This window comes from Austrofundulus limnaeus, unplaced genomic scaffold (genome assembly GCF_001266775.1).
Source record: "Austrofundulus limnaeus strain Quisiro unplaced genomic scaffold, Austrofundulus_limnaeus-1.0 Scaffold234, whole genome shotgun sequence".
Classification (NCBI taxonomy): Eukaryota; Metazoa; Chordata; class Actinopteri; order Cyprinodontiformes; family Rivulidae; genus Austrofundulus; species Austrofundulus limnaeus.
The window spans coordinates 194,989-208,233 of NW_013952636.1; the positions used below are offsets into that span (position 1 = coordinate 194,989).

Consider the following 13,245-nt stretch of genomic DNA (forward strand, 5'->3'; position numbering starts at 1 on the left):
TTGATATGTATTTGAGCAAACAGTGGAGGACAAATGACTTCAGAGACAAAACTGGAATTAAAAAAAAGTATAATTCTTTTTTTTTGTTTTTTTTTTTACAGAAACAATAGTTTCTTGCTTTCACCCCTCAAATTCCAATCCCATTAGGTTTTCAGTTTTAATTTCTGTACACACTACCTTTTATTTTAAACATTCACGAACAAACAGCTGGTGTGTTTTTGTGGATTTTTTTTTTTTTTCAAGAAAGCAAACAGCTTCCAGATGTTTGAATTTATCGGATCGCTTTTCTAAAAGAAAAAAAGGAAGAAAAAAAAAAGCGTATGAAAACTTTTTAAAGCAATCGCTTCCAACAGCGAAACAAGATAAAACCATAAGATTAAAAGCTTTTTAAAATTTACATCCTTAAAAAATTGTCAGAAAAGGTTTTACRAAATACACCGTTAGGAATTGGTAATAAAAGGAATCAGAAAAGCACCGATTTATTTAAGAAGGGGGGGTCAAAAAGTGTAAACTGATGTTTTTTTTTAAGGTGGGGCAGTAAAACGGTGTCCTGCTACAACCTGGTGTTTTTCATCAACTGCTACTTGTTTTATCTGTTTTGTGTGTTTCACAGTAGTCATAGGCACGTGTTAGTTTAAAAAGTGTGCGCTGCATCAAATCGAGCCAATTCCTTCATCTTAACCCCGCCCCCATTGCTTCAATCCAGTATAATCTACCCTCTTTTCCTCCTACGGGTTCTGCAGAAGCCCCTCCCACTGGATCGGCTGCGAGAACACCTCCCTCTCCAGCCACATCTCGTAGCTGTAGCGGAAGTCCTCGGGCAGCTCCACGCGCTGACCCAGCACGCTCTGCAGGCAGTTGTCCACCGGCGCGAAGTCGCCGTTCCTGTTCCGGTCGTAGCGGCGGCCGTTGAACTTCTCGATGCTCTCCCGCAGGGCGCACTCCTCCGCCTGGAAGTCCCAGGGCCGGGCGTCGATGTCTGAGGCGGGAATGATCAGGTTATTACAAAATTTGACACCTTGTCCCTGCGTGTCGTTTTAATCCGTCTCCACCCACCCCCCGCGCACACACACACACACACACACACACACACACACACACACACACACACACAGAGCTGTGTTAAACACAGGACAGCTAATGAGGCTAATTAGCTTCAGGAGTGCTTCATCTGCGCAGCTCAAAAAATAAATAAATAAAAGTTTGAAGTGAGTGGAGGACAATAAAGAAAACAATTTTCCTCATTTGAATAACCTGTAATTCTACCATTTCATCAGACTGCGCTAATTAAATGAACACACAAAACTGCTTTAACAGACTTGGCTTCAGTGAGTTTAGCTTTAATTAAACAAGCGCAGGACTTGGAGTCATCTGGTGGTAAGGTGGTGTTGAGGGATGACTCTCAGCTACTACCAAACCAAACTTTAGCTCAATATATGTTAAACTGATTGAGTCATAGCCATTTTTATGCTTGCTAAAATTTCTTAACTGAGGCGGCCATCTTGAATCATGTTGACTCCAAAAGTTAATCAGTTGTAGATAAACTTCCAACGATGACTTCCTGAGAGGGTCGTTTAAATCTTTCAAGTGGTTCGTGTGATATTTTGCTAACAGACAAACATGGCTGACATTAGCAGTTAATGTTGAAGTTTTACATAAGAATTTCATGTGATCCATTGACCCTCAGAATATGTGTTGAGGATGACTCTCAGCTACCACCACACCAAATTTTAGCTCAATATCTGTAAAGGCGATTGAGTTAGAGGCATTTTTGCGTTTGTTAAAGTTGCTTAGATAAGGCGGCCATCTTGAATCAWGTTGGCTCTACAAGTTAATCAGTGGTAGATAAACATCCAACGATGACYTCCTGAGAGGGTCGTTTAAATTTTTCAAGTGGTTTGTGTGATATTTTGCTAACAGACAAACATCAACAGGTGAGCTATAAAGCACAGCTGTATATATAACATGGTAACCCAGAAATCGTATAAATCTGCCTTCGTTATCATCTTCTGAGGTTTACCGTTGCCGTAGGCCCAGTCATCGTTGAGCCGGTGGCGGACCTTCTGGTAGATGGCCGACATGGTCTTCATGTTGCTCTTCCTCCACTGGCGGCCCAGGTACTTGGTCTGGATCTTCAGCAGCTTGAGGACGTAGAGCTGCATCATGGCCTGCTTCACCTTCAGGGCTCGCTTCAGGATGGGAGCCGACTTAAACACCACCAACATCTGAAGACAGGAAGTCAAAAATGGTTTAAAAATAAAAATAAATCAGAGGTTGGCTGTGAGTGGTGTTTTTAAGGACGCACCATGGTCCTGGAGTGTTTCCATTTGGTCAGCTTGTTCAGGATCCTCAAAAGATTGATACAAGAAAACAAGTTCCTCCAGCAGAACTGACTGCTGTCTCCTGCTTCCTGTAAACACAGAGACACCGGGGGGACGTTAGGGGACACCGGGGGGACATTAGGGGACACCGGGGGGGACATTAGGGGACAGAATGACTCAAGGGTTCGGGATGACCAATAAGATCAGCAGAGACTCACCAGACTTTCAGCTGTGAGCTCGGGCATCTCGTGGACCACACAGTGAGGAAAGTCCAGCACACAAATACTGCAGAATAAACAACAACAAAAAACAAAACAACGTGAGTCCACATTCACACGACTGTTTTCCTCTTTATAGTTTCTCCCTTTYAACTACTGTTCCTGTTTTCAGCTTGTAGCCACTGCAGTACTAAATTTAGCATTCAGCCACAAATCTGCAACTATTAGCTGCAGTTTGTTTGTAGCTACCATTTTAAGACATTTACCTTCTAGCTAGCATTTTGCTAAGTTTTATGTATCAGCTAACGTTCTGCAACTTGTAGCTATTAGTGATTGTTTTGCCGTAATTAGCTTTTAGCTACTGTRCTGCATCTACTTTTTGTTACTGTTCTTCTACATTCACTGACATTTTTGCTACTTTTAGTGATTGTTATGATACTTTTAGCTACTATTCTACTCATTTTAGCTATGGTTTTGCTACTTTTAGTAAACAATTCTGCAACTTTTAGCCACTGTTATGCTATTTTAGTCTTTAGCTATGGTTTGGCTACTTTTAGCTTTTAGCAGCAAAAGCTAATGTAGCTTTCAGACATTGTTTTTCTCGTATTAGTGGTGTTCTGCTTATTTTAACTTTAGTATTTCAGTTTGAGCTTCAGCATATTTCACTGTTCAGACTGAATTTCCACAGGAAACAGAGTTTCTCTGGTTCTTGTAAAGCTCCTGCTAGATCTTAAAATCCTTTCACAAAGTAAACTGAGCAGTTCTCAGCTGGAGAACCAGGGAAGGCCGGTCTCGATGGATCCAGCCTACCTGTTTTTGGCGCTGATGTAGGACATGATGTTCTGGTTGAAGAACTTCAGGATGAGCGGGATGCAGTTGGCAAACACCAGGTGCTGCGAGACGATTTCAAACTGCAAGAAAACACAAAACACTGTTAAAGTGAAGTGAATATTGATGACTAGATAAAAAAAAATCAATAAAGATATTCTCTAATAAAACAAATGAATRCAAAGTTGTTTAGGTTTTACAGATTGAGAATGCTCACTCTTACTTTTTCTAAAAATTGATTAAATTATTTATCCTAACCTGACTGTTTGTTTGTCATTTTGTTCTTGTTTAAGAATAAGCTGAATTTGTTGTCCAGTTGGTGCATGTAATTCTGTTTAGCATCAGCAGAGGGCGCCAGCACCAAAAACAGCAGCTCTCCAGCTATGGCAACAGAAAATATCTGCATCAACGTCCTCCTGCAGAGGACAAACCCACTAAACAAGAGACTGCTTTCAATACGAGTGAGGGTCCGTGCCAGGAGCAGGATGATGGAGCTGTGTGTGTGTGTGTATGTGTGTGTGTGTGTGTGTGTGTGTGTCACCTGATAGATGTGGTTGAGTTTGAAGTGTTTGAGAAGCAGCAGCAGCAGCGCAGAAATGGCCTTCACAATGATTTCTTTGTGACGGTTTACGTCGATGCCCAGCTTCATGCTCTGAAGGACTGTGATCCTGGAGAACACACACAAACACASCATCTGTTGTCAAACAGACCAAAACCTTCAAAAGCCTTGTGTGTTTATGRTTACATWTTTGTTGTRCRCCATTATATTGCTCTGAAGGTTMATTTWTCTRTCYGTTAGCTAAATTTCTCATGAACCACTTGACAGATTTTAGAGAAACAATCAATAGGTGTACGTCTACAGTTCATTAAAGCGCCTGTGACATCACATTTTTTAGATAAACAGGAATGCATTTTTGGAAAGTTAACACTGATAACATAACGCAAAACAAATTTCACGTCGCTGAGATGAACAGTTGTTGAGATATTTGCATGTGAAGTAACAGGAAGTGATGTCACAGGGGAATGTGCATGTAAACAGATCATTGCTACAATGGCTAACAACACAGACTGTAGAGAAGAATTTGACGTTTCTTCAATTCATTTTGAGTCACTATCAGAGAGATGACGAAGAGTTGGAGTTAAATGATATTGTTTCAATAAACAAAGACCAAAGATTTTATTTTATTAATGAATTCCCCTTTGATGTCGCTTCCTGTCTTTGGCCGAAACAAAGTCAAAAGAAAATAGGCTAGTTATGTGACAAAATGGGTAAAACACATGTGTTAGGGGAATTTTCTCAAGTATAAAGATGTTTTCTTTTACTTTTTCTATTTGAAGTATATGCATGTCACAGGAACTTTAATATCTGTCGAGAACCAGATTCAAGATGGCCGCCACAGCTCATAAAACTTAGCAAACACGAAAATGGCTACAACTCAACTGTTTTCACAAACAGAGGGCTAAAATTTAGCACGGTAGTAGCTGAAAGTCATCCTCAACACATATTCTGAGAGCTAATAAATTGTGCCAAACTGTGTGTTTAAAACTTCGGAGTAACTTTGAGAATTTCCTCACTGGACTGATTTTAATAACAATGCACAACAATATGTTCAAAGTGTCAAATGGTTCAAATCTATAATTTCTTTCCATAAATTAATTTTACATGAAAATTAGCAGATGATAAACTTTTCCTCGATGAATTACTTGTCTGAAAACATCTAGACGCAGCAGAACTTACGGCATCTCCTCGGGCAGAACGTCGGCCAGAATGTTGATGGAGTCGGTTTTAGCCTTGGAGGTGGGAGCTGCAGCCAGCAGGAGCTTCAAGAGAGCAATCTAACAGAAAATAAAATAAAAAAACAAACTCATTAGAGTGACTGTAATGATAAAAATGAGCCTTTGGAACAGAAAAAGAAGGTAATAACTAGGCACTCACCACGTACTGAGAGAGATTAGGAAGCATTCCCACGTATAAACTCTCTGCTGGTGTCTCCTCCACCTCCTCCTCGCCCTGCCGACACAAAATCCACTTAAGCAGCCGCAGCGTCGACAATTACAAGTTGAATAAAGCTGAAGGAAGCTGCCATGTTGTATTTGTTGGAACCAGAGTCTGTGCACTGGAGATTTGGGGTTTTAAGCCCCGCCTACTTCAGACATTAGATATTAAACCTGCTCACCAGGCTCAGCGGACACTGCTGTAGCTCCTCTTCTTTTTTGATCTGGACCTCGGCAATGGACACATATTTGTGCTGGAAAAAAACAACAAAATATTCAGGCTTTACAGTAATTACTAATTAGCATGRCTCGCTGACACCCAGAGGGGTATTTCTCTGGGTAACCTCACTCTGGGTGGTATGGATTATTTAGCAAGATGCCATTAAAAGCAGCATGCGAGCACTGATTGGCAAACGCTTAATCCATATTAAAACAAGGCAAACAAAGCAGTTCGAACGAGTAGGATCTGTTTTCTGCTCACCTGTTTGAGGGTTTTGACGCTCTCGTGGATGGGTCTGGGCAAGCCCACCAGGGTCTCTGTATCGCTATTAAAAAAACAACAAACAGTTAAATGAGAGATGATAAGAAGAGATTCAAACGAGTTGGTTCAAACACTCACTTTCCCAGAGTAAAACCTATGAATTTGTTTCTGCTGGTCTCCAGGAAGTGTTCGATGTCTTTCTCCCTGTTAAAAAACAACACAGAATTAATTCAGACTATATGGMAAAAGTCAGCATATTTAACAGGTTTGCAAAAGGAGATATAAAATATAAGTCCTGGTGATAAATATAAAGATAAATGCAGGGCAATAACGTTTGCTTCCTTTTGTTTTTAATTAATTATTTATGTAGCTGAAACAGCAGCACAGAATACATTGATCGGAGACCACACTGCTTTAGAGTGAGAAAATTAAAACTGCTTTTAACTCGTAAATGCTGGTACAAATTCATAATCAAGATGGGAAATAAATATATAATCTTGTGTTTGCTAAATGTACCTAATAAACCTGGCAGCCTTCTTGAATTGTCCAACTCTAAAAACCAATCGAACCAACCAACCAATAGATGAATGGACGTATTGAGGTCTTATCCACACAGAATTTTTCCTAAAACAATCATTTTGGTTGTTTCTATAAATATCCTGGCAAATACAGCGCTGTTTCTAGAAACATCCCTATCCACACAGAAACCCTAAACACAACTCAAACTGTTGTAATAGCTAAGCTAGCCCTGTAGGTGGAGCTGTAACACTGCTGCAAAAACACACCAAAAAACAGGAAACAAGGCATGGARCATGTGTGGATGTGAAATGTAAAAATGACAGCGCCCTCAGTTTATATGTTAGATTAGAGGTGCATATAAGACATTGTTTTTAAAGATTAGTTTTTTGGTTGTTTACATGAACGCACAAACTCTTCTAAAAGTTTTTGTTAAAAACCCATCCAGTGGTTCGTAAAATATATTTTGCTAACAGGCAGTGAGCATTAATAATATTAACCTGACTTTAGGAGCCCAGGGTAAGCCTTTGGGGAAGTTGACCCTCTCTGTCGGGGGTCTCAGTGGCGGCGGCGGTGGCGGTGGCTGGATGATGACGTCACGGTCCAGGGGGTCCACCTCGCCCTCGATGCCGCTGTCGGCGTCCTCCGGGTCATCCTCGTCATCTCGGGCGTCGTCGTTCTTGAAAGGGTCGCGCTCGTTGTACGTGTCCAGGCTGTCCTGCTTGACCAGGGGCTGGGGGGTATCAGAGGACGGGGGTCAAGCAACAGGATCCAAACTTCAGTGGTAAAACCGCAAAAACTAGGAGAAAACCCAAATCTGCTACAAGTAAAACTTACTTTTCACTGTTATCTACCCTTAAATATACTTATTTTAAAATAAACTATGTAAAAAAACTGTATTTTAATTTGTTTTTTAAAGCATATTTCTGATTTTTCTAATAAGACTACAGGCTTTATTTTATTAGTCTGTTTTTATAGAAAATGTGAAGCATATACTTGTTGATAAGAAGACTGACACCACTCCTTTAACTCTCAAGCCCACACACTTGTTTTCCAACAAAATAAAAATAATTATTTTAAGTGGAATTTGGGGTGAAAATTTGTGTCCATGAGCTTGAATTTGTAAATAATAATAAAAAAAGGTGTGAACTGTTTATTTTTTAACAGGTGCAACTAAAACAGAAGGTTGAAGGACACGTCAATCAGCTTCTGTTTGCATACACCCACACAGATCTGAGATAAACATTAACACCTGTTTGGCTGAACCACCTTTAACATTACTCACATGATGTTTTTCTTCATTTTGCATAAAAAGTAGAGGGAAAATATTCCACCTACGAGCTCATCTAGGAAAAAACTCAATCTGTGTAAATATTAGAAAAGAGTCATGCTGGGTGCCAACTGTAAACGTGATTAAAAACCTGCTGCTTGTAGCCTTGATTTTATTGAATAGATATGGAGTGGTCTCATGCCTCTCATCAAACTGTGATTAAAAAAAGGCAAACAATTTTTTAAATGATACAATGTAAACCAATGTTATGATACAATAAAATATGATACAACATAATGTGACACGATACAATGTAAACAAAATTAAGGAATCGATAAGATGTGATGCGACACAACATAAAAGGACACTTGATAAGATAKGATACAATGAAAACAACAAAATGTGATACGACACGATATGATGTAAACCATGCAATATAAATGATACAATTTAATAAAACACTATACGATGCATACAATACAATCGATTCTATGCAAACAGTAATATTATCAATACAAATGATCCGATACAATTGATACGATACAAACGATACGATGCAATCAATACAATATAATCTATTCGATACAAACTGTACGATACAATTAATAAGGTGCAAACGATACAATGCAAATGATACAATACATATGATCCGATACAATCGATACAATGCTATTGGTACAATATAATAATACGGCGCAAACGATACGATAAAAATGATACAATATATATGATCTGATACAATCGATATGATGCAATTGGTACGATACAATTAATACGGTGCAAACGATACGTTGCAAGTGATACAATACAATCATACGATGCAATCAAAACAATTGATTTGATGCAGTCGGTACGATACAATTAATACGGTGCAAACGATGCAACGCAAATGATACAATACATATGATCCGATACCATCGATACGATGCAATCAATGCAATACAGTTGATTCGAAGCAATTGGTACGATGCAATTAATACGGTGCAAATGATATGTTGCAAATGATACTATACAACTGATTTGATGCAATCAGTACGATACAATTAATACGGTACAAATGAAACAATACAATCAATGCGATACCATCGATATGATGCAATCAATACAACACAATCGATTCGATGCAAACAGTATGATACAATTAATATGGTGCAAACGATACGATGGTAATGATACAATACAAATGATAATACAGCGGGTAAAATAAGTATTGAACACGTCACCATTTTTCTCAGTAAATATATTACTAGAGGTGCTAATGACATGAAAATTTCTCCATATGTCGGTAACAACCCAAGTGATCCATACATACAAAGAAATCAAACCATAAATGTCCAGAAATGAAGTTATTTGTAATAACGTGGAATGGCACAGGGAAAAAGTATTGAACACATGAAGAAAGGGAGGTGTAAAAAGGCATGGAAAGCCAAGACACCAGCTGAACTCTCTCAGTAATTTGAAAGCAAGCCTGCCCCTTGTCAGTGCAAGTTAATATCAGCTGGTTCAGTCCCAAATGATGGCCAGGTATCACACAAGAACCATCTGATGATGGGTAAAAGTAAAGAGCTCTCTCAAGACCTTCACATCCTTATTGTTGCAAAGCATAATGATGGCATCAGTTACAGAAGAATGTCTAAACTTCTGAAGGTTCCAGTGAGCACTGTTGGGGCCATAACTCAGAAGTGGAAAGAACATTATTTCACCATAAACCGACCACGACCAGGTGCTCCTCACAAGATTTCTGACAGAGGAGTGAAAAGAATTATCAGAAGAGTTGTCCAAGAGCCAAGGACCACTTGTGGAGAGCTTCAGAAAGACCTGGAATTAGCAGGTACGTTTGTTTCAAAGAAAACAATAAGTAATGCACTGAACCACCATGGTCTGTATGCACGCTCACCACGCAACACTCCACTGCTGAAGAAACAGCATGTTGAAGCTCCTTTAAAGTTTGCTGCACAACATTTAAACAAGCCTGTGTAATACTGGGAGAATATAGTCTGGTCAGATGAGACCAACATTGAACTGTTTGGATGCCAGAATACACATCATGTTTGGAGGTCAAATGGCACTGCACATCAGCCCAAAAACACCATACCAACAGTGAAGTTTGGAGGTGGGAACATCATGGTGTGGGGCTGTTTTTCAGCATATGGTACTGGCAAACYTCAAATAATTGAAGGAAGGATGAGTTGAAAAATGTACAGAGACATTCTTGATAAAAATCTGCTTCCATCTACCAGGATGATGAAGATGAAACGTGGCTGGACATTTCAGCAAGACAATGAGCCMAAACACAAAGCCAAGGAAACTCTCAGTTGGTTTCAGAGAAAGAAACTAAAGCTGCTGGAATGGCCCAGCCAATCACCTGACCTGAATCCAACAGAAAATCTATGGAAAGAACTAAAGATCAGAGTTCATAGAAGAGGTCCACGAAACCTTCAAGATTTGAAGACTGTTTGTGTGGAAGAATGGGCCAAAATCACACCTGAGCAATGCATGCCACTAGTTTCTCCATACAGGAGGCGTCTTGAAGCTGTCATTGACAACAAAGGCTTTTGTACAAAGTATTAGATAAATTTCAGTAAGTGTGTTCAATACTTTTCCCCTGTGCCATTCCACATTATTACAAATAACTTCATTTCTGGACATTTATGGTTTGATTTCTTTGTATGTATGGATCACTTGGGTTGTTACCGACATCTGGTGAAAATTTCATGTCATTAGCACCTCTAGTAATATATTTACTGAGAAAAATGGTGACRTGTTCAAWACTTATTTTACCCGCTGTACATGTTAGCTTTGAAGAGAAATAATAAAGTGCTGTGTGAATGGGTAAATGAGGACACAGATTGTAGTGTGAAGCGCTTTGAGTATCCTGGTTGGATAGAAAGGTGCTATGCAAGTACAGTCCATTTACCCTTTTACAATCGATTCGATGCAAACGATACAATCTATACGATGCAACTGATATGATGCAAACTATACAATGCATTTGATGCAACGTAAACAATACAATATTCTACAATATGATATGATGTGACAAGATACATACAACATATGGTGTACCAACACAATACTCCAACACTGTGATAGAACATGATATGCTACAATATAAAAAGATGCAATAAAATCTGATGCAATATGGTACAAAACAAACTGATACAATTCAATACATTTTATTGTACTTTTTTGGAAACTTGTTTTTGACTTAGGAAGCTGCCAAAACATCGATACATTAAATAAACTAATAAACAAAAACTGCATTGTTGTTAGGAAATTATTAAAACCCAGAAAACCTGAACAGCACCCACAAGCAAAGGTCATGGTCAACTTACCATACATCTGACATCAGCAACAAAACAGGTGCGAAATACAAGCGAGGCCCATTAAGGCATCGCTTTGATACGTAAACCAAGCGAGAAACACTTTCACACAAACTCACAGAGTCTCAGCTCGAACAAGTCTGCCAATGAATGACTGTGGCCACGGTGCAAGCATCAGGCATGAGTAAGCTTTCTGSCCATTAGTTGATCTACTGCAGTTGATGTATGGTGTATCGGCTGTACTACTAATGCTGGGCTAAGTGACAGGCACAGTGAGTGTACGGTGTAAAGGTGGGAGGAGTGGGGGATGAGAGGAGCAGGTGGAACTGTGCTGCGAGCCATTCTTTATGGAAAAAAAGCCATTCTCTGCTACGCGGAAGCTGAGTTTCCCCTTCAGGGTCGGAGGGGCGACTGCTTTCAGTTGCATCCATTTCAAAGAGAGGCGCAGCTCCGACAACTTCTTCTCAATGGATGTAACTTAAAGACAGCAGCCCCTTTTTGGAAATCTACAGTGCAAGGTGCATTTTATTTTAAGACCAAAACTATTTGCAATGTGATGAAAACTACMGGGGAGATGACTGTTGATGTCTGAAGTGAACTGTTTTTTCTTTTTTTTTTTATGGGAAGAGTGGAAAGTGACCACTCCAGAGCCAATGGTTACAGCCAGCAAGTCAGGCCTGTCCCCGCAACCCTGCCGTCTGCTAACGGGCTTCCCACAGTGGAAGAGGAGGAGAGAGGGAGAAGAGACAGATACATCAGGATGGAGAAAAAGTAAGTGGAGTAAGTGCGAAATGTTACTTCTCTATGACTTAAAGTCAGCCTAAACGTGGTTAAAATTGCAAGTTCTTCATGTGTAAAAGCATYACATGTGACACAGGGTTATTATAGTTAACTAAAACTAACTAAATAATGAAAACTGAAATTGAAAAAACATTTTAGTTAACTAAAATAAATAAAATCTGTCATGAAATGAAAAAGCAATAACGCAAACTGTATAATCTTTTCACAAAACTAACAAACTAACAGAAATAATAGATGGAATAGCCTTAGCTTTAGCATTTGTCAATGTTTTTTTAATTGAGTAGTTTCACATTAGCTGTGGTCTGTAACCACACACGTTTACAGTCTAATGCTCAGCATCGCCTGCCAAATGATGACAACAAAAGTCGGGAGAAAGCAGCCGTGTCCACTTTGGGTTTTCTTTGAATACGACTGCGAGAAAAATCARATMAAATGTCTTGTAGTGGAAACAGGTGATACAGGGTTCCTACAGTTTAAAGCAAGTTAAATTTATAACCCTTTTAAAAGTGAAATTAAATTTAAGACCAATTTCATAATAAACACAAATGTCAAAAAAATAGCAAAAACTCATAAACAAAKGTATTTTTTGTTTAAGTATTCAAATATTGCAAATAGATCAATTGTTTTTATCCATATCTGACTATAGCAGAAACCTTCTTAGCAGCCAGTTTTTAACTTAAATTTCAAGAAATCCTCCAACGACCCAAAATTTAGAGTTTTAGGACCCACAGTGGGGTCTTAACCCCAATTTGCTGTAAATGAAACCTTAAAGTGCCCGTGACATCATTTTTTTGTAAGAAAAGTGAGTGCATTTTTTGGAAGGACAACGTGAACATATTACAAAACAAATTTCACGTTGCTCAGATGAGCAGTTGAGATATTTACATGTGAAATAACAGGAAGTGATGTCAAAGGGGAATGCCTGCATGTGAATATTTAAAAAAATACTTTTACCCATTATTTTAATATTTGAGATGAATTACAATCATCCTATGTGTTAACACTGTAACATTTTTAAGACTTCTGAAAGATTGATTTAAGACATTTTAAGGCTAATTAAGGCCTTATTTTTGGATTGATGAATTCAATGCCTTTTAAGACTTTTTAAGGATCTGCAGGAACCCTGTGATAAAACAGGTGGTATACTTCTCAAGGGAAAAACAACATGAATCAAACTCACAYAAGATGGCTAACTGTGACAATCTTGACACGCCAGATTCTCACAGTAGCTCCCATGAAAAACMAGCAACAACTGGAGACAACTGATGTCACCGTTCTAAAATAATCACCCAAGTTTTAGCTGGCAACATTGAGTTATGCAATTATTTTAGGAAGGTGTTGCTATAATGGCCTGTTTTARCTAGCGACCAAATAGCTGCTGGTTAGTTAACTCACAGGAACATCACAAGCTGGAGGAGGCATTGGCAAATACAGCGGATAAAATAAGTATTGAACATGTCACCATTTTTCTCAGTAAATAAATTACTAGAGG

At 38.9% G+C, this 13,245-nt stretch overlaps 1 protein-coding gene across 2 annotated transcripts in view; it reads right to left on the reverse strand.

Moving 5' to 3' along the window:
• Positions 1-52: 52 nt before the first annotated feature.
• strip2 (striatin interacting protein 2) overlaps positions 53-13,245 on the reverse strand; it is a 31,128-nt gene continuing 17,935 nt past the window's right edge. For both annotated transcript variants that reach the window (XM_014019841.1, XM_014019839.1), the window contains 12 exons: positions 6,860-7,092; positions 5,982-6,047; positions 5,844-5,907; positions 5,545-5,616; positions 5,304-5,378; positions 5,106-5,203; positions 3,909-4,035; positions 3,350-3,450; positions 2,540-2,606; positions 2,306-2,410; positions 2,021-2,225; positions 53-979 (listed from right to left, as the gene is read on the reverse strand). In XM_014019841.1, coding sequence (XP_013875295.1) covers positions 729-979; positions 2,021-2,225; positions 2,306-2,410; positions 2,540-2,606; positions 3,350-3,450; positions 3,909-4,035; positions 5,106-5,203; positions 5,304-5,378; positions 5,545-5,616; positions 5,844-5,907; positions 5,982-6,047; positions 6,860-7,092 — 1,464 coding nt within the window. In that variant the 3' untranslated portion in view covers positions 53-728. The remainder of the gene's footprint in view (positions 980-2,020; positions 2,226-2,305; positions 2,411-2,539; positions 2,607-3,349; positions 3,451-3,908; positions 4,036-5,105; positions 5,204-5,303; positions 5,379-5,544; positions 5,617-5,843; positions 5,908-5,981; positions 6,048-6,859; positions 7,093-13,245) is intronic.